Genomic DNA, 27,276 nt, shown 5'->3' on the forward strand with positions numbered 1-27,276 from the left:
GGCCGGCTCGTCTCCATGGAGATGTGGCGAAGGGGGCGGGTCAGACTTGCTGGCGGCCGCTCCGAGCCGCCGACGGCACGAACTTGGGGATGATGATGGGCAGAGTCTGTCGGACGCTGTAGCCGTTTCCAACATGGCCGCCCTCCTCCTCCTCGCCTTCGTCGCTGTCGTCCTCCTCCTCCTCTTCGTCCGACAGGTCGTCCAGCTCCGCCTCCTCCAGCTCCGCCTCCTCGTCGCGGCGCTCGCTCTGGTCGCTGTCGGAGTCGATGGCGATGGGTCCTAGCGGGGCGTGGCCTCTCCTCCTGGCCCGCTCGGACACGCCCCTCCTGCTCTGGGACGTCCTCCTCGTGTCTCCTCGTCCGGTGAAGTTCCCGCTCAGGTCCAGGTCCAGCTCGTGGCGCACGTCGGCGAGTCGCTCCATGCTGAACCCCAGCAGGACGCTGGCCCCGCCCCCTCGGCAGCCCCGTGCGCAGCGGCGTTGCTCGGCGCTGAAGTGGGCGCTCACGTCGCTCTTCCACATGCCCAGCGCGGTGGCGAGGCGCTCCTGCTCGCGCTCACACGGGTAGGGCGCGGCGTGGAAGTACCGCGTGAGGAAGGCGTGTTTGGCGGGCGGCGGCTGCGCGTCCAGCCCGCTCGGGTCCAGGGCGAGCGCGACCGGGCGCTCGGGGTCGTCCGGGTAAAGCAGAGGGTTCACGTCGCGGGGGAGCGCCCTCTCCCCGGGGGGCGGGCCTCGGCGCCGTTTGGGGGGCGGGGCGTCGGCCTGAGGGGCGTGGCTGCCGGGCCGCTTGGGGGCGGGCTGCGATTGCCGTGACGACGGGCCGTTGGGAGGGGCTTTCCCGACGCCGCGGCAGTGAACCAGGTGCAGCGTGATGGTGGAGGCCGTCATGTTGGACGTGTAGACGCCCAGACAGTGGATGCACTTATAGGTCAGCTTCTTCTCCACGGGGTGCACCGTCTGGATCACCTGTAACCACGGCAACGGGAGGTCAGCGCTGTACGCAAGGAGCCCCATAACTCTAACTCTGTACTGAAGGAGCCCCGTGACTCTAACCCTGTACTGAAGGAGCCCCGTGACTCTAACCCTGTACTGAAGGAGCCCCGTGACTCTAACCCTGTACTGAAGGAGCCCCGTGACTCTAACCCTGTACTGAAGGAGCCCCGTGACTCTAACCCTGCACTGAAGGAGCCCCGTGACTCTAACCCTGCACTGAAGGAGCCCCGTGACTCTAACCCTGTACTGAAGGAGCCCCGTAACCCTGTACTGAAGGAGCCCCGTGACTTTAACCCTGTACTGAAGGAGCCCCGTAACCCTAACCCTGTACTGAAGGAGCCCCGTAACCCTGTACTGAAGGAGCCCCGTGACTCTAACCCTGTACTGAAGGAGCCCCGTGACTCTAACCCTGTACTGAAGGAGCCCCATAACTCTAACCCTGTACTGAAGGACCCCCCTAACCCTGTACTGAAGGAGCCCCGTGACTCTAACCCTGTACTGAAGGACCCCCCTAACCCTGTACTGAAGGACCCCCCTAACCCTGTACTGAAGGAGCCCCATAACTCTAACCCTGTACTGAAGGAGCCCCGTGACTCTAACCCTGTACTGAAGGAGCCCCGTGACCCTAACCCTGTACTGAAGGAGCCCTGTGACTCTAACCCTGTACTGAAGGAGCCCCGTGACTCTAACCCTGTACCGAAGGAGCCCCGTGACTCTAACCCTGTACTGAAGGAGCCCCTAACCCTGTACTGAAGGAGCCCCTAACCCTGTACTGAAGGAGCCCCGTGACTTTAACCCTGTACTGAAGGAGCCCCGTGACCCTAACCCTGTACTGAAGGAGCCCCGTGACTCTAACCCTGTACTGAAGGAGCCCCGTGACTCTAACCCTGTACTGAAGGAGCCCCGTGACTCTAACCCTGTACTGAAGGGGCCCCGTGACTCTAACCCTGTACTGAAGGAGCCCCGTGACTCTAACCCTGTACTGAAGGAGCCCCATGACCCTAACCCTGTACTGAAGGAGCCCCTAACCCTGTACTGAAGGAGCCCCGTGACTCTAACCCTGTACTGAAGGAGCCCCGTGACTCTAACCCTGTACTGAAGGAGCCCCGTGACTCTAACCCTGTACTGAAGGAGCCCCGTGACTCTAACCCTGTACTGAAGGAGCCCCGTGACTCTAACCCTGTACTGAAGGAGCCCCGTAACTCTAACCCTGTACTGAAGGAGCCCCGTAACTCTAACCCTGTACTGAAGGAGCCCCGTGACTCTAACCCTGTACTGAAGGAGCCCCGTGACTCTAACCCTGTACTGAAGGAGCCCCGTGACTCTAACCCTGTACTGAAGGAGCCCCGTGACCCTGTACTGAAGGAGCCCCGTGACTCTAACCCTGTACTGAAGGAGCCCCGTGACTCTAACCCTGTACTGAAGGAGCCCCTAACCCTGTACTGAAGGAGCCCCGTGACTCTAACCCTGTACTGAAGGAGCCCCGTGACTCTAACCCTGTACTGAAGGAGCCCCGTGACTCTAACCCTGTACTGAAGGAGCCCCGTGACTCTAACCCTGTACTGAAGGAGCCTCGTAACCCTGTACTGAAGGAGCCTCGTGACTCTAACCCTGTACTGAAGGAGCCCCGTGACTCTAACCCTGTACTGAAGGAGCCCCGTGACTCTAACCCTGTACTGAAGGAGCCCCGTGACTCTAACCCTGTACTGAAGGAGCCCCTAACCCTGTACTGAAGGAGCCCCTAACTCTGTACTGAAGGAGCCCCGTGACTCTAACCCTGTACTGAAGGAGCCCCTAACCCTGTACTGAAGGAGCCCCTAACTCTGTACTGAAGGAGCCCCGTGACTCTAACCCTGTACTGAAGGAGCCCCGTGACTCTAACCCTGTACTGAAGGAGCCCCGTAACTCTAACCCTGTACTGAAGGAGATGGAGCCCTTGAGGTGCTAGTTAGTGTTGTGTTGTAAGGCAGTGTTGTAGGGCAGTGTTGTAGGGCTGTAATTACCTGGTGCCTCTCCTTCAGGTGCTGGTTAGTGTTGTGTTGTAGGGCAGTGTTGTAGGGCTGTATTACCTGGTGCCTCTCCTTCAGGTGCTGGTTAGTGTTGTGTTGTAGGGCAGTGTTGTAGGGCAGTAATTACCTGGTGCCTCTCCTTCAGGTGCTGGTTAGTGTCGTGGGTCAGTGTTGTAGGTCAGCGTTGTGGGGTTGTAGGGCTGTATTACCTGGTGCCTCTCCTTCAGGTGCTGGTCAGTGTTGTAGGTTAGTGTTGTAGGGCAGTGTTGTAGTTACCTGGTGCCTCTCCTTCAGGTGCTGGGCCAGGGACTCGGAGATGGGGCCCTTGAGGATGCTGAAACACAGCGGACACAGCGTTTTGCCGATGTCCCTCTTGTAGGGGACGGCGGCCTGGGCCACGCCCCTCAGGGAGGCGGACGACAGCGGCGGGAGCTTCCGGTTGGACAGCAGCGACGAGGAGAGCGAGGACAGGGAGGAGGAGAGGGCGGAGGAGCTGAGGGAGGAGAGCGAGCCGCTGCTGTTCTGAGCGTGGAACGCCACCGACTCCTCCGGAGCGTCCTGGAGACAAACCGGCGCCGTCAGGACAGAAGTAACGTAAAGTAACGAAAGTAAAGTAACGTAAAATAACGTAAAGTAGCGTAGTAGTAGTAGTAACGTAGATTTATGCTGAAATCGGCTCCAAATTTGGCCCGCCAGAGAGTGAACTACTTTTGTGGCACATCTGGTTATTACTAAATATGGATGCAGTACACGTTTTGGCCACCAGAGTCAAATTGGGGGCGCTGTTTCACTCCTTTCACAGAGTTAAAGGGATATCTCAGGATTTTTGACATAGGGCCTCACTTCCTTCTTATGTGTGTTGCTGATTTCTTATGTTTGAAGAGTTTCGTGGCGCTAGGCTAGTGCTAGGCTAGTGCATGTCTATGGTATCAGCTAGCCTGCATTGAAAACAGTGTGACCCGCTCCACAGAGCACCTGAGGCAAATCACTGATAACACCAGACTAACCATATACATATCTTTATTTGTCTTTATTTAGACATTTATATGGTTAGTCTGGTGTTAGAAGTGATTTGCCTCAGGTTGATACAGACGGCATCTCTGGAATCGCCCATATATGGTCAAGGGGGAAAACAATTGAGAAAAATCTCAAACTTTCTCAAATTATTCAAAAACTACTTTCACAAATGCTGAATTATGAATATAGTTTCTACTCAATAAAGATACAAAGACATGGGGAGGAGCAAAGTGGTTCAACAGCCCATAAAAACAGAAATGACACATCACTAACATGATGCTACATGTTAGCATCGTGCTAATGCTAGCGAGCGCTTGCTATGACTGCCGTTTATTCGCTTCTACAGAACAATCTGCAGTGAATAAACATCCATATGGACCCGATTTATACTTGACTTTATTTGTATGTGAAAAATAAGTTAATGTTTCGCCTGAAAATTGCTAAAAAGAGTGAACAATTGGCCACGCCCCCTTCTATGACAAGATGCCGTCAATAGATACAGACGGCATCTCGTCATAGAAGGGGGCGTGGCTTCGCCGAGGGGGAAAATAGAATCTTTGGAGAAACACAATTTTCCCTCTTTTTCGCCATTTTCTGGTGGAATATGAACTTATTTATCACATAAATAAAGTCAGGTGTAAATCAGGCCCATATGGATATTTTCTCACAGCAGATTGTTCAGTAGAAGTGAAAAAACGGCAGTTGTAGCAAGCGCTAGCTAACCATTAGCATTAGCCCCATGCTAACATGTAGCATCAAGTTAGCATTCTCCATTATTCATGTATTTATGGGCTGTTGAACCACTTTGCTCCTCCCCATGTCTTTGTATCTTTATTTAGTAGAAACTATATTCATAATTCAACATTTGTTACAGTAGTTTTTGAATAATTAAAGAAAGTTTAAATTTTTCTCCAAATTGTTTTCCCCCTTAACTGTTTTCAAACATGACCATATATGGGCGATTCCAGAGATGCCGTCTGTATCTATATCTCTCGACGTAACATGGTCGGCACGGCAACAGTTTGAAGTAGTTTTCCTCCATCTATGTCACTTCCTGTCAGTGAAACTATAAACATCCCAAACTAAGTGTCATGTCCTTCACAGCCCGGTCCAGTCGACAGTCTGTGCTGACCCTGACCTTGAGGTTGTAGGTGGTGACCAGCAGCTGGATGTTCTTGGGGTTCCCGTGCTGCAGCGTGAGGTCGAAGGTGAGCGGCGCGTCGGAGCGTGGCGCCGCGCTCTCGCTGGCGTGGGACAGCCTCATGTGCGACACCATCTTCTCCACGTCGTTAAAGGTGGCGCGGCAGAACGGGCACGACAGGCCGTGGATCAGCATGTGGTTCAGCAGCGTGTCGCTCGGCAGGTACCGGTTACAGTACAGGCATTTACTGGTGAAGTTATGGATCTTCATGATGTAGTTGGCCACGGCCGGAACCTGAATAACATAATGTATTATTACTACGGCCGGAACCTGAATAACAACATAATATCTCATTACTACGGCAGGAACCTGAATAACAACATAATGTATTATTATTACGGCCGGAACCTGAATAACATAATGTATTATTACTACGGCAGGAACCTGAATAACATAATGTATTATTACTACAGCAGGAACCTGAATAACAACATAATGTATTATTACTACGGCAGGAACCTGAATAACAACATAATGTAATATTACTACGACCCGAACCTGAATAACAACATAATGTATTATTACTACAGCAGGAACCTGAATAACAACATAATGTAATATTACTACAGCAGGAACCTGAATAACAACATAATGTATTATTACTGCGGCCGGAACCTGAATAACAACATAATGTATTATTACTGTGGCCGGAACATGAATAACAACATAATGTGTTATTACTACGGCAGGAACCTGAATAACAACATAATATCTCATTACTACGGCAGGAACCTGAATAACAACATAATGTATTATTACTACAGCAGGAACCTGAATAACAACATAATGTATTATTACTACGGCAGGAACCTGAATAACAACATAATGTAATATTACTACGGCCGGAACCTGAATAACAACATAATGTATTATTACTACGGCAGGAACCTGAATAACAACATAATGTATTATTACTACAGCAGGAACCTGAATAACAACATAATGTATTATTACTACGGCAGGAACCTGAATAACAACATAATGTATTATTACTACAGCAGGAACCTGAATAACAACATAATGTATTATTACTACGGCCGGAACCTGAATAACATAATGTATTATTACTGCGGCCGGAACCTGAATAACAACATAATGTATTATTACTACAGCAGGAACCTGAATAACAACATAATGTGTTATTACTACGGCCGGAACCTGAATAACAACATAATGTATTATTACTACAGCCGGAACCTGAATAACAACATAATGTGTTATTACTACAGCAGGAACCTGAATAACAACATAATGTATTATTACTACGGCAGGAACCTGAAAAACAACATAATGTATTATTACTACGGCAGGAACCTGAATAACAACATAATGTATTATTACTACAGCCAGAACCTGAATAACAACATAATGTAATATTACTACGGCAGGAACCTGAATAACAACATAATGTATTATTACTACGGCAGGAACCTGAATAACAACATAATGTATTATTACTACGGCCGGAACCTGAATAACAACATAATGTAATATTACTACAGCAGGAACCTGAATAACAACATAATGTATTATTACTACGGCAGGAACCTGAATAACAACATAATGTATTATTACTGCGGCCGGAACCTGAATAACAACATAATGTATTATTACTACGGCCGGAACCTGAATAACAACATAATGTATTATTACTACGGCCGGAACCTGAATAACAACATAATGTATTATTACTACGGCCGGAACCTGAATAACAGCATAATGTATTATTACTGCGGCAGGAACCTGAATAACAACATAATGTATTATTACTACGGCAGGAACCTGAATAACAACATAATGTATTATTACTACGGCAGGAACCTGAATAACAACATAATGTATTATTACTACAGCAGGAACCTGAATAACAACATAATGTATTATTACTGCGGCAGGAACCTGAATAACAACATAATGTATTATTACTACAGCAGGAACCTGAATAACAACATAATGTATTATTACTACAGCAGGAACCTGAATAACAACATAATGTATTATTACTACAGCAGGAACCTGAATAACAACATAATGTATTATTACTAAAGCAGGAACCTGAATAACAACATAATGTATTATTACTACAGCAGGAACCTGAATAACAACATAATGTATTATTACTATGGCCGGAACCTGAATAACAACATAATGTATTATTACTACAGCAGGAACCTGAATAACAACATAATGTATTATTACTACAGCCGGAACCTGAATAACAACATAATGTATTATTACTACGGCCGGAACCTGAATAACAACATAATGCATTATTACTACGGCAGGAACATGAATAACAACATAATGTATTATTACTGCGGCCGGAACCTGAATAACAACATAATGTATTATTACTACAGCAGGAACCTGAATAACAACATAATGTATTATTACTACAGCAGGAACCTGAATAACAACATAATGTAATATTACTACGGCAGGAACCTGAATAACAACATAATGTATTATTACTACGGCAGGAACCTGAATAACAACATAATGTATTATTACTACGGCCGGAACCTGAATAACAACATAATGTATTATTACTACGGCAGGAACCTGAATAACAACATAATGTATTATTACTACGACCGGAACCTGAATAACAACATAATGTATTATTACTGCGGCCGGAACCTGAATAACAACATAATGTATTATTACTACGGCCGGAACCTGAATAACAACATAATGTATTATTACTGCGGCCGGAACCTGAATAACAACATAATGTATTATTACTACGGCCGGAACCTGAATAACAACATAATGCATTATTACTACGGCCGGAACCTGAATAACAACATAATGTATTATTACTACTGCAGGAACCTGAATAACAACATAATGTATTATTACTACTGCAGGAACCTGAATAACAACATAATGTATTATTACTACTGCAGGAACCTGAATAACAACATAATGTATTATTACTACGGCCGGAACCTGAATAACAACATAATGTATTATTACTACGGCAGGAACCTGAATAACAACATAATGTATTATTACTACGACCCGAACCTGAATAACAACATAATGTATTATTACTACGACCTGAACCTGAATAACAACATAATGTATTATTACTACAGCCGGAACCTGAATAACAACATAATGTATTATTACTGCGTCAGGAACCTGAATAACAACATAATGTATTATTACTGCGTCAGGAACCTGAATAACAACATAATGTATTATTACTACAGCAGGAACCTGAATAACAACATAATGTATTATTACTACAGCAGGAACCTGAATAACAACATAATGTATTATTACTACAGCAGGAACCTGAATAACAACATAATGTATTATTACTACGGCAGGAACCTGAATAACATAATGTATTATTACTACGGCCGGAACCTGAATAACAACATAATGTATAATTACTACGGCAGGAACCTGAATAACATAATGTATTATTACTACGGCCGGAACCTGAATAACAACATAATGTATTATTACTACGGCAGGAACCTGAATAACAACATAATGTATTATTACTACAGCAGGAACCTGAATAACAACATAATGTATTATTACTACAGCAGGAACCTGAATAACAACATAATGTAATATTACTACGGCAGGAACCTGAATAACAACATAATGTATTATTACTACGGCAGGAACCTGAATAACAACATAATGTATTATTACTACAGCAGGAACCTGAATAACAACATAATGTATTATTACTACGGCAGGAACCTGAATAACAACATAATGTATTATTACTACGGCAGGAACCTGAATAACAACATAATGTATTATTACTACAGCAGGAACCTGAATAACAACATAATGTATTATTACTACAGCAGGAACCTGAATAACAACATAATGTAATATTACTACGGCAGGAACCTGAATAACAACATAATATCTCATTACTACGGCCGGAACCTGAATAACAACATAATATCTCATTACTGCGGCCGGAACCTGAATAACATAATATCTCATTACTACGGCCGGAACCTGAATAACATAATATCTCATTACTGCGGCCGGAACCTGAATAACATAATATCTCATTACTACGGCCGGAACCTGAATAACAACATAATATCTCATTACTACGGCCGGAACCTGAATAACATAATATCTCATTACTGCGGCCGGAACCTGAATAACAACATAATATCTCATTACTACAGCAGGAACCTGAATAACATAATATCTCATTACTGCGGCCGGAACCTGAATAACAACATAATATCTCATTACTACGGCCGGAACCTGAATAACAACATAATATCTCATTACTGCGGCCGGAACCTGAATAACAACATAATATCTCATTACTACGGCCGGAACCTGAATAACAACATAATATCTCATTACTACGGCCGGAACCTGAATAATAACATAATATCTCATTACTACGGCCGGAACCTGAATAACATAATATCTCATTACTGCGGCCGGAACCTGAATAACAACATAATATCTCATTACTACGGCCGGAACCTGAATAACAACATAATATCTCATTACTGCGGCCGGAACCTGAATAACAACATAATATCTCATTACTACGGCCGGAACCTGAATAACAACATAATATCTCATTACTACGGCCGGAACCTGAATAATAACATAATATCTCATTACTACGACCGGAACCTGAATAACAACATAATATCTCATTACTACGGCCGGAACCTGAATAACATAATATCTCATTACTGCGGCCGGAACCTGAATAACAACATAATATCTCATTACTACGGCCGGAACCTGAATAACATAATATCTCATTACTGCGGCCGGAACCTGAATAACAACATAATATCTCATTACTACAGCAGGAACCTGAATAACATAATATCTCATTACTGCGGCCGGAACCTGAATAACAACATAATATCTCATTACTACGGCCGGAACCTGAATAACAACATAATGTATAATTACTACGGCCGGAACCTGAATAACAACATAATGTATTATTACTGCGGCCGGAACCTGAATAACAACATAATGTATCATTACTACGGCCGGAACCTGAATAACAACATAATGTATCATTACTGCGGCCGGAACCTGAATAACAACATAATATCTCATTACTGCGGCCGGAACCTGAATAACAACATAATATCTCATTACTGCGGCCGGAACCTGAATACGGCTCACCTTCTGCGCCTGGTGCTCCTTGGCGAAGTGGGCGGAGTACACGTTGTCGGGGAACAGCTCGTTGCAGATGGTGCAGATCTTCCACTTCTGAGTGACGGCGGCGCCGAGCAGAGTGCCGCGCTTGGCCGTTACGGAGGCGACGGTGGTGGCGGCCGCCTGCACGCGGGAGCCCAGGGGGTTGGACTTGAGAGCGGAGCTGCCCAGAGCGATGGCGCCTCGGAGGCCGGCGCCGCTCAGCAGCTGTTTGGCGGCGGCCGATTGGTGCGGCACGAACACGTGGGCGTTCCCCGGGGGCCCGCCCCTCGCCGCCTGGCCGCCCCCGCTGACCCCGCCCCTCGCGGTCAGCACTTTCATGTCTTTGAGTCCGGACAGCAGCATGGGTTTAGGTGCCGCGGGCGCCGCCGCCCTGCCGGGCAGCGCCGAGGTCAGCCCTGAGGTCAGAGAGCGCGTGGAGGCCAGCACCGCCCCCTTAGGGCCCATCCCGATCACCGTCTTCTCACTCAGGGCTTTGGGCGGAGCCAAGACCACGGCTTTAGGGCGCGGCACGATCACGCTCGTGTGGCCGATCATCGCCGTCACCTGGAGGAGAGGAGGAGGAGCTTAATGTACCAGGAGGAGGAGCTTACTATACCACGAGGAGGAGCTTAATGTACCAGGAGGAGGAGCTTAATATACCAGGAGGAGGAGCTTAATATACCAGGAGGAGCTTAATATACCAGGAGGAGGAGCTTAATATACCAGGAGGAGGAGCTGAATATACCAGGAGGAGGAGCTTAATATATACGAGGAGGAGCTTAATATACCAGGAGGAGGAGCTTAATATATACGAGGAGGAGCTGAATATACCACGAGGAGGAGCTTAATATACCAGGAGGAGGAGCTTAATATATACGAGGAGGAGCTGAATATACCAGGAGGAGGAGCTTAATATTCCAGGAGGAGGAGCTTAATATATACGAGGAGGAGCTTAATATATACGAGGAGGAGCTGAATATACCAGGAGGAGGAGCTTAATATATACCAGGAGGAGGAGCTTAATATATACGAGGAGGAGCTTAATATATACGAGGAGGAGGAGCTTAATATATACGAGGAGGAGGAGCTTAATATACCAGGAGGAGGAGCTTACTATACCAGGAGGAGCTTAATATACCAGGAGGAGGAGCTTACTATACCAGGAGGAGCTTAATATATACCAGGAGGAGGAGCTTAATATACCAGGAGGAGGAGCTTAATATATACCAGGAGGAGGAGCTTCATATACCAGGAGGAGGAGCTTACTATATACGAGGAGGAGGAGCTTAATATATACGAGGAGGAGGAGCTTAATATATACGAGGAGGAGCTCAATATATACGAGGAGGAACTTAATATACCAGGAGGAGGAGCTTAATATATACGAGGAGGAGCTTACTATATAACAGGAGGAGGAGCTTACTATACCAGGAGGAGGAGCTTAATATTTCAGGAGGAGGAGCTGAATATACCAGGAGGAGGAGCTTCATATATACACCACACCTACTCCCTGGCTACCTGGTAACAGTGTTTATCTCGCTCTGACATGGCGTTTACGGTGTTACGTGAGGGCGTGGACCTAGGGCTGTGCAATTAATCGAAATTCGATTCCGATTCCGATTACAACAGTAAACGATTACAACATTTGCATAATCGCAAAAAATCGCTAATAATATTTTTTTTCATTTTTTTTTTCTAATTTTTGGATTTTTGTCACTTTTTTTTTATGGATTTTTGTCTTTTTTTCTGCTGGATTTTTGTCACTTTTTTTTTATGGATTTTTGTCTTTTTTTCTGCTGGATTTTTGTCTTTTTTTAATGAATTTTTGTCACTTTTTTGCTGTATTTTTGTCACTTTTTTGCTGTATTTTTGTCTTTTTTTGCTGTATTTTTGTCACTTTTTTGCTGTATTTTTGTCTTTTTTGCTGGATTTTTGTCTTTTTTTGCTGGATTTTTGTCTTTTTTTGCTGGATTTTTGTCACTTTTTTGCTGGATTTTTGTCACTTTTTTGCTGGATTTTTGTCACTTTTTTGCTGTATTTTTGTCTTTTTTGCTGGATTTTTGTCTTTTTTTGCTGGATTTTTGTCTTTTTTTGCTGGATTTTTGTCACTTTTTTGCTGGATTTTTGTCTTTTTTTTGCTGGATTTTTGTCACTTTTTTGCTGGATTTTTGTCACTTTTTTGCTGGATTTTTGTCACTTTTTTGCTGTATTTTTGTCTTTTTTGATGGATTTTTGTCTTTTTTGTTGGATTTTTGTCACTTTTTTGATGGATTTTTGTCACTTTTTTGCTGGATTTTTGTCACTTTTTTGCTGGATTTTTGTCACTTTTTTGCTGGATTTTTGTCACTTTTTTGCTGGATTTTTGTCTTTTTTTTGCTGGATTTTTGTCTTTTTTTTGCTGGATTTTTGTCACTTTTTTGATGGATTTTTGTCACTTTTTTGCTGGATTTTTGTCACTTTTTTGCTGGATTTTTGTCACTTTTTTGATGGATTTTTGTCACTTTTTTGATGGATTTTTGTCACTTTTTTGCTGGATTTTTGTCTTTTTTTGATGGATTTTTGTCACTTTTTTGATGGATATTTTTAAAGGCAACAAATAATTGTTTGAATAATCGTGATTATTATTTTTTCAATAATTGAGCAGCCCTACGTGGACCTCACCTGGTAATGGCGTTTATCTCGCTCTAACATGGCGTTTACGGTGTTACGTGTGGGCGTGTCCGTACCTGGTACTCGATCCGCTCGTGGTTATTAGTGTTTATCTCGCTCTGAAATGGCGTTTACGGTGCTACGGTGAGGGCGTGGTCCGTACCTGGTAACAGTGTGTATCTCGCTCTGACATGGCGTTTACGGTGTTACGGTGTTACGCTGAGGGCGTGGTCCTCACCTGGTACCCGATCCGCTCGTGGTCCTCGATCACGTGCTGCACCAGCGCCTCGTACGACCGCGGCACGAACAGACACTTCTTGCAGTGGATCTGGTTGCTGGTGTTGACGACGGTTTTGCCCGTGCCGTTGGGCGCCGCGCTCTTCTCCCCGGGCTTCACGATGTACGGCTGCGCCACCTGCTGGAAGTGCTCCCTGTAGATGTGCTTGCGGACCACGTTGTAGAGCGGGTCCCTGTAGGTGCACTTCTTACAGTAGTACACGGCCTGCTCCACGCTCTCCCGCTTCAGCCCGTCCTTCAGCGCCGCGGGGGCGGAGCCGGGGGGGCGGGGCGCGGCGGCCGGCATGTGGAACAGCTTGATGTGCGTCTCCAACGTGCTCTTGTTTCCGTTAAAGGTGCAGTACGGACAGTTCAGCAGGATGTGGTTCTCGAAGTCCTCGCTGTGGACGTTCCTGAAGTGGCTCTTGTAGGCGGAGAAGTACTTGGACGAGAAGACGCAGCCGGAGCAGACGAACGGCTTCGAGCGGTAATCCTGGAACAAAAACATATATACTATCAGACCAGCGGCTTCGAGCGGTAATCCTGAAACAAAAACATATATACTATCAGACGAACGGCTTCGAGCGGTAATCCTGGAACAAAACATGTACAACATCAGACCAAAACATGTACAACATCAGACCACAACATGTACAACATCAGACCAAAACATGTACAACATCAGACCACAACATGTACAACATCAGACCAAAACATGTACAACATCAGACCACAACATGTACAACATCAGACGAACGGCTTCGAGCGGTAATCCTGGAACAAAACATGTACACTATCAGACCAAAACATGTACAACATCAGACCAAAACATGTACAACATCAGACGAACGGCTTCGAGCGGTAATCCTGGAACCAAAACATGTACACTATCAGACCAGCGGTGATCCCGTTTGGAAGCTTCTACCCTGTGGAGTCCCCCAGGGTTCAGTTCTCGGCCCTGTGCTTTTTACCCTGACACTAGAGTTTAGTCTCTTTCTCTGGACACGCCCCTGTGCACGTTTCTCCCGTCTTTAGCCGCTCTGTCTCCCACAAAGGAAATGACCATATTTGGATCACAGCGTCACCTCGGTCACGGCCTTTCGTGCTACACGTGGATACCAAACGTGTCAGTATTTGTGAGTGAATAAGCGTGGGAAAGACATGTGGAGGACGGTTTACAAACTGTTCTAACATTTCAAAAAAATGTCATAAAAAATTCTACAATTTTCCCCAAAATGTGTTTAATTTAAAAAAAATATATAGAGATTTTTTTTCTTACATTTCCCCCCAAAATTCTAGAATTAAAAAATGTAAAAATAAAAAAATGTATTTATTTTATTTATTGACCTTTATTTAACCAGGATATTCCCACTGAGATTAAGAATCGCTTTTTCAGGGGAGTCCTGGCCCTAGAGGGGAATCTATTGTACATGTTTTTAGTGGTAGGGGAAACCGGAGTACCTGGAGGAAACCTACGCAGACTCTGGGAGAACATGCAAACTCCACAGAAAGGCCCCGTCCTGGTGGGAAATCTAAAATGAAAAAAAAATCTACAATTTTCTAAAAAAGAAAAAAAAAAAAAAAAAATTATTATAGAATTTTCAACAACAAAAAATGTCGAATTTTGAAAAAAAATATTCTTGAATTTTCAAAATAAATTCTCTTTTTTATTTTTTTATTTCTACACTTTTCCAAACTGTCCCAAAACAATCCAAACTGTTTATTTCTTATTTCCATCCCGTTCAAACTTTCCAATACCTTCCAAACGTTTTCAAACCGTACAAACTCCCCACAAAGGCCCGTGTTTGGATCCAGACCTGCACTTTGGTGTGTGAGGGCTCCCAGGAGCACACGTCCTCCCAGCTCGTGTGCTTGATGTAGATCTCCGGAGGCGTGAAGTCCTTGAAGTCCTGCACAAAACATGTACACTATCACTCTGACGGAGATACACAGATGTGACGGTGTCTGTGCGGAGGCCGGACTCACGTCGACATGTTCTCTGCAGAAGTCCAGGCCGATGTCGCTCAGAGCCCGCTTCACGTTCCTGCGAGCCTTCCTCAGAGAACCCAGGTTATTGACCGGTAACTGGAACATGGTCAGGCCTGGACACGCACACAGAACACGCTAAGAACATGCAGAAAACATCACATAAGAAGGATGAGCGGGTCCCATTCACTGGACAGGCTCCCGCGCCGTGTGAACCGCAATGGCCGCTCCAGGGGGCGGAGCCTCCACAGAGCTCCAGAGCCAGTCAATGCACTGAACATGCTTCACATTTTTGGGCTGATAAACAAAAACTAGGTTATAGGGCTGTGCAATTAATCGAAATTCGATTACGATTTCGATTACAACAGTAAACGATTACAAAATTAGCATAATCGCAAAAAATCGATTATAATTTTTTATTTTTTCAAAAAAAAAAATTTCTAAAAAAAAAATTCAAATTTGGGGATTTTTGTCACTTTTTTGATGGATTTTTGTCTTTTTTTGATGGATTTTTGTCACTTTTTTGATGTATTTTTGTCACTTTTTTGATGGATTTTTGTCTTTTTTTGATGGATTTTTGTCACTTTTTTGATGGATTTTTGTCTTTTTTTGATGGATTTTTGTCTTTTTTTGATGGATTTTCGTCTTTTTTTGATGGATTTTTGTCTTTTTTTGATGGATTTTTGTCTTTTTTTGATGGATTTTTGTCATTTTTTTGATGGATTTTTGTCATTTTTTTGATGGATTTTTGTCTTTTTTTGATGGATTTTTGTCACTTTTTTGATGGATTTTTGTCACTTTTTTGATGGATTTTTGTCATTTTTTTGATGGATTTTTGTCACTTTTTTGATGGATTTTTGTCATTTTTTTGATGGATTTTTGTCACTTTTTTGCTGGATTTTTGTCTTTTTTTTGCTGGATTTTTGTCTTTTTTTGATGGATTTTTGTCATTTTTTGCTGGACTTTTGTCACTTTTTTGCTGGATTTTTGTCACTTTTTTGCTGGATTTTTGACATTTTTTGCTGGACTTTTGTCACTTTTTTGCTGGATTTTTGTCACTTTTTTGCTGGATTTTTGTCTTTTTTTGCTGGACTTTTGTCACTTTTTTGCTGGATTTTTGTCTTTTTTTGCTGGACTTTTGTCACTTTTTTGATGGATTTTTGTCACTTTTTTGCTGGATTTTTGTCATTTTTTGCTGGATTTTTGTCATTTTTTGCTGGACTTTTGTCACTTTTTTGCTGGATTTTTGTCACTTTTTTGCTGGATTTTTGACATTTTTTGCTGGACTTTTGTCACTTTTTTGCTGGATTTTTGTCACTTTTTTGCTGGATTTTTGTCTTTTTTTGCTGGACTTTTGTCACTTTTTTGCTGGATTTTTGACATTTTTTGCTGGACTTTTGTCACTTTTTTGCTGGATTTTTGTCACTTTTTTGCTGGATTTTTGTCTTTTTTTGCTGGACTTTTGTCACTTTTTTGCTGGATTTTTGTCTTTTTTTGCTGGACTTTTGTCACTTTTTTGATGGATTTTTGTCACTTTTTTGCTGGATTTTTGTCATTTTTTGCTGGATTTTTGTCATTTTTTGCTGGATTTTTGTCTTTTTTTTTGCTGGATTTTTGTCTTTTTTTTGCTGGATTTTTGTCACTTTTTTGCTGGATTTTTGACATTTTTTGCTGGATTTTTGTCACTTTTTTGCTGGATTTTTGACATTTTTTGCTGGATTTTTGTCACTTTTTTGCTGGATTTTTGACATTTTTTGCTGGACTTTTGTCACTTTTTTGCTGGATTTTTGTCATTTTTTGCTGGATTTTTGTCTTTTTTTGCTGGATTTTTGTCTTTTTTTGATGATTTTTTGATCAATAATCGAGCAGCCCTACTAGGTTATAAATATTTCACCTCCCCAGCCCAGGGTCACATGGGTCACATGGGTCACATGGGTCAGAGCGATTCTTAGAAAAACTCCCATTAGAATCAGTGCTCCTAAGTGTCTCTTGGAGTCGCCCTCGCCACCAGGGGGCGGTATGACGTCAGCTCCGCCTCATGAGGACCATAGAGAAGCACAGAAAACACGCTAAAGAACACGCTAAAGACAGGTCAAAGAACACAAAGATTGTACCGAGTTTTCTTGAGTTCATTTCTGTGACGTTTATAGCTTCACTTCCTTTTTAAAACACAGACAGGAAGTGACATAGCTGAAGGCAAACCATTTTGAGCTGTTGCCGTGCCGACCGTGAGTCAAACTGAACTTCGTCTATGTCACTTCCTGTCAGCGGCTTAAACATTTGCCGCTTTACTGAACTGAAATGATGCTGATGTAAGTGATGTTTTGTATGAAAGCGAGGCGGCGTCCTGTCCAGCAGAGGGCGCTGTGCTCCTCACACACCCTGTGACCGGCGCCGCGAGCACAGAGGAAGACTCCGCCTCCACTTCCTCAAAACAAGTCTGAGTAGTTTCTCACATCAGCTTTCAAATCAAAACTTTGAGCGTTTTGCAGAAACAGTTTCTCGGGTTCGGCCCCGGGATCGAGGGGACCGTTTGGGGGGGGGACCGCGTGGGGCGTGAGGGTTTCACCGCGGGGCCTAGGGGGCGCTATACCGGGGCAGCTACACGGCACACAAACGTCTCTGCTACAGCAACAAACGCCAGAGACGCAAACGGCGCCTCCTACTGAAGCAGCAGCAGCCTCTCCACCGCGTCTGCAGTGAGGGGGGGGAGGAGGGGGAGGGAGGGAGGGAGGGAGGGAGGGGGGAGGAGGGCGGCGCTGGAGAGGGAGAGACAAAATGGAGGGCAGGCAGAGGAGAGGCTGTGCGGAGGGAGAGAGAGATACAAGCAGAGGGGGAGGGAGGGAGGGAGGGCAGAGTAATGAGAGGGAGGGAGGGAGGGAGGGAGAGAGAGAGAGAAAATGGAGGGTAGAGTGAAGAAAGAGAGGAAGGGGGAGGGAGGAGGGAGAGAGGGAGGGAGGGAGAGAGAGAAAATGGAGGGCTGAGTAATGAGAGAGAGGAAGGGGGAGGGAGGGAGGAGGGAGAGAGAGAGAGAAAATGGAGGGTAGAGTGAAGAAAGAGAGGAAGGGTGAGGAAGGGAGAGAGTGCAGGCTCAGGGAAGGGTGAGGGAGAGAGAAAATGGAGGCAGAAAGAAGGGGGGAGGGAGGGAGAGGAGGGAGCGGGTTGGATAACTCAGAGGGTGAGGAGAAGGGAGAGAGGAGGAGGAGGGGAGGGAGAGCAGGCTGGGAGGAGGGGGGGATGAGAGCAGGCTGGGAGCAGAGGGGGAGAGGAGGAGGGGAGGGAGAGCAGAGGGGGAGAGCAGGCTGGGAGCAGAGAGGGAGGAGGGGGAGGAACAAGAGAGAGAGAGAGATAGAGGCAGGAGAGGGGACGTGAGAGAAAGGGAGAGGAGGGAGGAGGGCTGGACGGCTCAGGGGGAGAGGAGAAGGGAGAAGCGCTAAAGGGAGGAGGGGGTGAGCGCAGTGGGGGAGGGGGCGGCGACGGGTGAGGAGGGGGAGAGGGAAGAGAAAATGGAGGCAGGCTAAAGGGGGAGAGAGAGGGGGAGGGAGGGAGGGGAGGAACAGAGAGAGAGAAAATGGAGGCCAGACAGAGGAGGGGAGAGCGAGGGAGACGGTTGCCTCACGACGCTGGGGGGGGAGGGGAGGGGGTGTCGGGTGAGGAGGGTGAGACAGGAAGGGGAGGGGGAGAGGGAGGGAGGCAGCAGAGTCTCTCCTTCTGCGACAGAAAAACAGCTCCCACATAAACCACCGAGTCAGATGCCCTTCCAATCCGCCGCTTATCCGGGCTGGGGGGGCGGCACAAACAAGACAAGAACACAGAGTTTTCAACACAGCACAGTTCCGACTTTACCCAAATCGAAAATCTTCGGAGAAAAAGAGCGGCAAAACAGTTGGATTTGAGCGTGCTCGGTAAAGGAGGTCGGGGGAAAGGTGAAGCGTAATCATCGTACTGTTAAGAAGGTCAGGTTAAGAGGACAGCTGCTACAAAACTGCGGGTCCCTCTGGAGTCTCCGAGGTTCTGTTTTCGACGAACCGACGTCTGGACCGGGGTCGAACTGGAAACATTTTACAGGAACATTTCAAACAAAGGGTGTTTTTTTTTTGTGTGTCCGAAATCGTTCTGAAAAATCACCGAAAAGGCCACATTTGAAAGCTAAGAACTACAAAACTAAACCAAATGATGTCACTTTTTTTTGCCGTTTTTATTATAGTACTCACGTTTGTGTTTACATCCTTACATCCTACAGGCCTCATTTGAAAGCTAAGACCTTTTTTTTTTTTTTTTTTTTTTTCCTTTTTTTTTTTTTGCGGCCTGATAACATCATCACACGGCGCTAATATTTTTTTTTTTTTTTGTAATATTTTTTTTTTTTTTGTAATTTTTTTTTTTGCGCCCGATAACATCATCACACGGCGCTAATATATATATTTTTTTTTTTTTTTCTTTTTTTTTTTACAGCAAAAAAAAAAAAAAAGAACATAGCCATAGTTTACTCGGTACCGGTAACGGGAGGGTCGCGGCTTTTCACTTTCAGGACTATTTTTCTGAAAAACGTAGAATCGCCATTTAAACAACCGTCCTCTGATCTTTATAAACTTACCTCATGTTTATTCATTCATCATTCATCACTAAACGACACCGTTTTGCATCAAATATCGTAATTATTTGTTTGTTTCGAGGCTCGATCTTCCTCTCGGGACAGAAACCTCTCCCGTCTTAGTCTTTTATTACTTCTCTATCATGACTTACTATTCCTTTCTTTCACACACGTTCACATTTTGTCCGTTATTATGTATTAATTACGGATTACGGATGATCTGCTGGACGTCACCATCTTTAAAAGTCTTGTTATTGTGTGTTGTTTACTCGCGCAGATGAAGCCGTGGTTAATAAAGGGTTAAAAACAAACAGTACTTTTTTATGTTTAGTATCATTTCTTTATCTAAAACGGCCTAAACTGTGACGAAAACTCTGAAATCCTTTATAAAACGGCCTAACGTGTAACCGCGGTACCGGGACCAGAACCGCGGGACTAACGTGTAACTGACGCGGCCGTTAAACGGACTAAACGCGGGTCAAACCTCACCTCCCGCCGCGGGCCGGTGCGCGCTCGTGTCCGGGGTTTCGGGCTCTGATTCCCGGGTCGTTTCCTGGCTCTCTCCCCCTCTCGTCTCCCCTCTCGCTCGGGCCGCCTCACCCCTCACGTCTCCGGGTAAACGGAACCACCGGGAGCCGCCTCCTCCTCCTCCTGCTCCTCCTCCTCACCGGGAGCCGCTCATGGCGCGGGTTAGCGGGGCTGCGGGGCGTGTGGAAGCCGCGGAGAGGCGCCTGTGTGCGGGCTGACTGTCCGCTCCGTCCCGGTGTGAGGCTCCGGGCTCTGAGGCTCTGACAGACAATACTCAGCCCGCTCCAAAATGGCGCAAATAAAAGGAGAGGAAGCGGTCACAGCGTCAGCGGGAACAAGAGAGCGGGAACAACGGCGGCGCTGCGTCAACCAGGCCGCCATCTTGGGACGGTCTGTTACACCAAAATTAACGATTTCCCTCGGATTAAAGACGGATTAACGTCTTTTTTATTCATTTCAGCGGATGATGCAGACGTACTGCGGCGTATTAGGGCCATCTAGTGACGGGGGGAAATAAAAAGATTAAAACAAGCAAATCTATGAGTGAAAAGTTGCATATTTACAAGGTTTTTAATCCCTTAACTCCCACCTGAACCGAGCACATTTTCTCCAGTTTGGCTTTACCCCAATCCAAAAGCTTCTGTGAAAAAGCTGTGAAAAAAGCAACAGAACTGAGACGAAAACAATGATGGAAATGTGACGAAAAAATGACAAAAAAAGACCAAAAAAATGACAAAAAAATGACAAAAAAAGACAAAAAAAGACCAAAAAAAAGACAAAAAAAGACAAAAACAAAGACAAAAAAATATCAAAAAATTTGCAAAAAATGACAAAAAATAAATGTCAAAAAAATGACAAAAAATAACAAAACATTGACCAAAAATGGACCAAAAAATGACAAAAAATGAACAAACAAAAAAAAAAATGGCAAAAAATGGACAAAAATTACAAAAAAATAACAAAAAAATGACTAAAAAATTACTAAAAAATTACAAAAAATGTGACAAAAAATGACCCAAAATTTACAAAAAATGACCCAAAAAAATGACCAAAAAAAGACAAAAAAAATGACAAAGAAGTTACAAAAATGAGTTGAAACCCCCCCAAAAGATCGAAAAAAATTTGATGACGTGAGGAAAAAGATCCATTCAGATGAGTTTTGTAGATCTTAGCTTTCAAATGAGGCGTTACACTGGCCTACAGGATTTGGGTAAAGCACACTCCAATATAAAAGCTGAACTGTAGACTTTACTGAGAGCGGTGATGCTACAGAATCTCTGGCCTTATGTTCAAATGTGATTTATCTGACAGGGAACCAGAGCATCATCAGAAACATCAGGAGAAGCTTTGCACCAGACGATGGAGCTCCTTTATCTGCCCGACACGTCACCTGAATGTGTCCTCCTCACCTGTGGGCGGGAGGGTCCAGGTAACGCCCCTCAGAACGTCATGTGTAAGGTATAGTATACAAACATATATGTCTACATGTTTAAAGGGGCTAGATGCAAGTTAGTGCCACCTCAGGTCACATATGGAACTGCAGCTTTTATATTAAGCTCGTGCATGACGGGATTCGGACCCGAAGTAAAACTTTCTGAGTGATAGTGCAGGATTTTAGAGGCCGTTGTGGTGAACAGGCCTGAGCTCATTCTACACATGAGGACATGGAGGAAAACACTTTAAACTCTGTATTGTCCCTTTAAACTCGATTATCCTTTTCTTTTTGCCTCCGTCACTCGAGGGCCCTGAAGCTCCGTCATACAGATGGAATCTTTAGTGGAGCAAAACATTTCAAATCTCGCTTTATGATTAGTTTGGATTCATTTCGTTTGTGTTTTGTCTGTGTGTCGTTTGTGTTGTTTGTGTTTTGTTGTTGCAGCTGGATTAGTGTTATTATATTTGGGGGAGTTTGTAAGTGGAGTTTCTTAAATTGTAATGATAAATATACGACCACACTTTGTTTAATTATATTTGTTTATATGTTATATGTTTTATTCCACAGTTACTTTTGTCATACGTTTCCTCCAGGGTTGCCACACGTGCGAGAACTATCGTATTTGTGCGATGTACGATCAGTCATTTAACCTCTTAACTCCCGCCTGAACCGAGAGGATCTTTTTCCTCACGTCATCACTGTTTTTTTACATCATTTTTTTGTTGGGTATTCAACTCATTTTTGTCACTTTTTTGTCACAGTTTTGTCATTATTTTTGTCATTATTTTTGTCATTTTTATCACATTTTTGTAATTTTTCTGTCAATTTTTCCGTCAATATTTTATCAATTTCTTGTGACATTTTTGTGACATTTTTGCCACTTTTTCATAAATTTTTCGTCACTTTTTTGTCACATTTCCATCATTGTTTTCGTCTCAGTTTTGTTTGTATTTTCTCACCTTTTTTCCAGAAGCTTTTGGATTGGGGTAAAGCCAAACTGGAGAAAAAGTGCTCGGTTCAGGCGGGAGTTAAGGGGTTAAAAGAGCCCTGACTGTGGGACCGTTTCAGCTCCAGGTAAAGTCTGGTTAAAGCTCTGTCTCCTCCAGGGCTCCGTAGTTTTATTTTAGGATTAAAGGGGTTGAGCTGAAACAAAAGGAAACATTTGCCTGATGGATTAACAGCAGGGTTTGTGTTTGTCCAGCAGAGGGCAGCGCTGCCACACCGGCTGATGAAGGACAGAAGAAAACAGTTCAAATGATCATGTACTTTCATTATTATTATTTGTTTTAATGAGCCACGCTCTCTTTTACATTTACATCTTTTCCAGTTTTGTCTCTAACAAAAAACCTTCACCTGGAAACAAAAACTTCATTATTCAACTCATTTTTGTAACTTTTTTGTCTTTTTTTGTCACTTTTTGTCACATTTTTTCGTCAGTTTTTGGTCGAATTCTTATCAAACTTTTATCATTTTTTCGTCCATTTTTTATCACATTTTTCTAAATTTTTTGTCTTTTTTTTCATCATTTTTCGTGACATTTTTGCCACTTTTTCATCCATTTCAGAGGTTCACGTATGTGCTTGTGGACGTGTCACATTTACGCTGATTTGGGCCCGGCTGAGCAGAGTCCAGGGCTGTTTTTCAGTCCCAGTCCGGCCCTGAAAACAACCCAATAATATTAATGTTAAAGGAATAGGCCACCGTTTTTACATACTGAGATATGTTCTTACCTAACCTTAGCCGAGTTAATATATCCCCGTCTGGTCTTTGTCCGTGCGCTCACACATACGCAGCCTCTCACACATGTCACATAGCTCCAAAAAAGCTCAGCGTCTGCGCAGTAACTCCTAAAGACTTCCCCGCTCACTTCCGTCAATAACCTTTAGGAGTTACTGCGCAGACGTTTTACTCCTCGTATCATTACGCCTCACAATATAGTTCCCCTTTTTATCTGCTTATAAAATCCACATGTTACATTTCTGTGTAAATATACTTCGCATGAAAACACTTCACGTAACTGTATTTAAATAGGGAACACGTGGAAGAGCTTGGTAGCTTCTATCGTGAGCTTTTTTGGAGCTATGTGACATGTGGGAGAGGCTGCGTATGTGTGAGCGCACGGACAAAGACCAGACGGGGATATATTAACTCAGCTAAGGTTAGGTAAGAACATATCTCAGTATGTAAAAACGGTGGCCTGTTCCTTTAACAGACTCCGGTGTTTCCGTGTAGTTTCAGATTGAAAACATTGAAAAAAAAAAGTTCCCTGTTGGCTCGCGACCCACTTTTGAGTCCCGACCCACCAGTTGAGAATCACGGTTTGACATTATACATGACCAAGGGATGTTCTGCAAGGACCTTTAAAACATACACCATAAAAAGACACTGTTTCTGGCTTTTTTAGTGCACTTTAACAGGTATTTGCATAATCATACTGCTCTCCTCAGGTCAACAAGTGGCACAAGCATAAGATGCTGCTGCTTTGTGGAGGTTAGCTTGCTAGCTTGTTAGCTTGTTTGCTTGTTAGCTTGTTTGCATGTTAGCTTGTTTGCATGTTTGCGTGTTAGCGTGTTAGCGTGTTAGCTGTTTGCACAAGCTTGCAAGCTAACAAGCTAACAAGCAAACAAGCTTCTTAGCGTGTTAGCTTGTTAGCTTGTTAGGGCGGGTGTTCACTGAGATGTTTTTACGTCAGTTTCATGGCGTCGGCTTTGTAACTTCGTGAGCTGCTCGGTCTCCGTGTGCAGTGATTCAGAGACAGAATTGTGAACACGACCAATGTTTATAAATATCAGCCTAGAGACGCATGCTAACGTATGCTAGCGGATGCTAGCGGATGCTAGCGGATGCTAGCAGCTGCTAGCGGTGTTTTTGCCTCCAGAGTTTGTGATGTCATGTGTGGGTCTGTTCTTGATCTGATGTTTGTGTTTGTGTTTGTGAGGCCCCGCCCTGACGTGGCAAAGGGGGTGTGGCCACTGAAGATTCTGTTTCCCCTTGGTGAAGCCACGCCCCCTTCTGTGACGCCCTATCGTCTGTATTAGGGATGGGCGGATCGATACCACAGCATCGATATATCGATACCACAGCATCGATATATCGATACCACAGCATCGATATATCGATACCAAACGGCTACTTTTTAAGTATCGATATTGGGCAAAAAGTATCGATACTAATTTGCATATGTAAAAAGAAGGCGTGGCAGCGATTTTAAACATAAAAGGATGATTTATGTCTTTGTTCTGAGTCAAAACACTAACCCAGCCACATCATTCTGGTTTAGGTTCTGTTCGTCATTAAAGTAATATAACTTTAATTTACTTTTAATTATATAAAATAACCAGCTTTAGAAATGTATCGAGAAAAATGACCCCAAAAGTATTGGTATCGTATCGATTCCATGTGGTATCGCCCTCGTCTGTGTCAGGCCTGTTCCTTTAAGACTCATCACTTGTTTCTTGCACCGCCCTCGTAACCATGGAAACGCCTTGTAAACAGTGTTGAATTCACTAAAATAATCTTAATTTTAGTCAAAGTGATATTTTTGTGACTAAAACTAAATGAAAAGTTTTTATGAGACAAAAACTGTGACTAAAATAGATGTTTTAGACTGAAAGGAGAGACTTCAGTCATAAATCACCTCTGCTCATCAGCTCTGAAATAGTTTAACCCTGGCTCTTATTTTGAAGGCGGCGCGGGGCTTTTACTGTGAAAGCGTCTCCACAGAGTCTGAGCCGCTCCCCGGACTTTGCGCACGGACCCGGGGCAGCCAGGCGCCGCTCTCCCGCGGACCGCAGCCTCTTCCAGACCAGGGGACACTTCCAGAGGCCGGAGGGACCGTGAGGGGCCGGAGGAACCGGAGGAACCGGAGGGACCGGAGAGACCGGAGAGACCGGAGTTTGAGCGCGGGTCAAGTCGCAGCGGAGACGCGGACAGACGCGGAGAGACGCGGAGAGACGGAGCGCGGCGCGGGCGGAGGCGCAGGAGCCGCAAACATGAACAAAACGCTGCGTTCGTCCAGCTCCAGGTCCCTGAGCGCCGTGGAGGTGAAGAGCAAGGTGCGTCCCGCTTCACGCTCACTTTACTTCGACCTGCGCTTCACTTCCTGCTGCGGCGGAGGCTGAAGCGGAGGCTAATTTAGGCTAAAGCGGATCAACTTCTGCTGCTTCACCGAAACTCTCCGCTCCGCGCGCGGCTCCGGGGCTCCGGGGCTCCGGGGCTCCGGGGCTCCGGGGCTACGGGGCTCTCCGCTCCCCCCGGGGGTCAGGGCAGGTTTCCTCCACTTCCCCGTGAGTTTGTGCGGGTGTAAAGTTGGATGAGGAGGCGGGTCAGAGCCGGGTCAGAGCCGGGCAGAGCCGCGCACCTGTCACCGCAGCCTCCGGGAGCGGAACCGGGCGCGTAAACACGTCACTGCGCGGTAATAACGGGGTCGTAGCGCAGTAATAACGCGGTAATAACGCGGTAATAACGCGGTAATAACGCGCTGTGACCGGACCCGGGGCCGGACAGGACTTTGGACTCTGAGGGGCAGTGACGTAGTGACGCACAGGTGTCACGGCTGCGTCAGGAGGCTCAGACTCAAACAGTCTGTCAGAGCGAGAGAGAAACAGAGAAACAGAGAAACAGAGAAACAGAGACCTGTTATATAGTGTTATATAGTATTATATAGCATTATATAGTATTATAGTATCATATAGTGTTATATAGTGTTATATAGTGTTATATAGCATTATATAGCATTATATAGTATTATAGTATCATATAGTGTTATATAGTGTTATATAGTGTTATATAGTGTTATATAGTGTTATATAGTGTTATATAGCATTATATAGTATTATAGTATCATATAGTGTTATATAGTGTTATATAGTGTTATATAGCATTATATAGCATTATATAGTATTATAGTATCATATAGTGTTATATAGTGTTATATAGTGTTATATAGTGTTATATAGTGTTATATAGTGTTATATAGCATTATATAGCATTATATAGCATTATATAGTATTATAGTATCATATAGTGTTATATAGTGTTATATAGTGTTATATAGCATTATATAGTATTGTAGTATCATATAGTGTTATATAGCATTATATAGTGTTATATAGCATTATATAGTGTTATATAGCATTATATAGCATTATAGTATCATATAGTGTTATATAGCATTATATAGCATTATATAGTGTTATATAGTATTATAGTATCATGTAGTGTTATATAGTGTTATATAGTGTTATATAGCATTATATAGCATTATATAGTATTGTAGTATCATATAGTGTTATATAGCATTATATAGTGTTATATAGCATTATATAGCATTATAGTATCATATAGTGTTATATAGTATTATATAGCATTATATAGTGTTATATAGTATTATAGTATCATATAGTGTTATATAGCATT

General features: G+C 44.2%; 1 protein-coding gene across 1 annotated transcript; it reads right to left on the reverse strand.

Moving 5' to 3' along the window:
* Window positions 1–20,733, reverse strand: adnpb (activity-dependent neuroprotector homeobox b). The gene is made up of 8 exons (XM_079581040.1): window positions 20,385–20,733; window positions 15,302–15,417; window positions 15,133–15,225; window positions 13,278–13,808; window positions 10,376–10,954; window positions 5,156–5,452; window positions 3,277–3,558; window positions 1–964 (listed from the first exon to the last, which is right to left on the reverse strand). The coding sequence occupies exons 2-8, from the start codon at window positions 15,407–15,409 to the stop codon at window positions 41–43; spliced, it is 2,814 nt and encodes a 937-aa protein (XP_079437166.1). The 5' UTR covers window positions 15,410–15,417; window positions 20,385–20,733; the 3' UTR covers window positions 1–40.
* Window positions 20,734–27,276: the final 6,543 nt, after the last annotated feature.

Source organism: Gobius niger (assembly GCF_951799975.1).
Source record: "Gobius niger genome assembly, chromosome: 22".
In the NCBI taxonomy this organism is placed as follows: domain Eukaryota; kingdom Metazoa; phylum Chordata; class Actinopteri; order Gobiiformes; family Gobiidae; genus Gobius; species Gobius niger.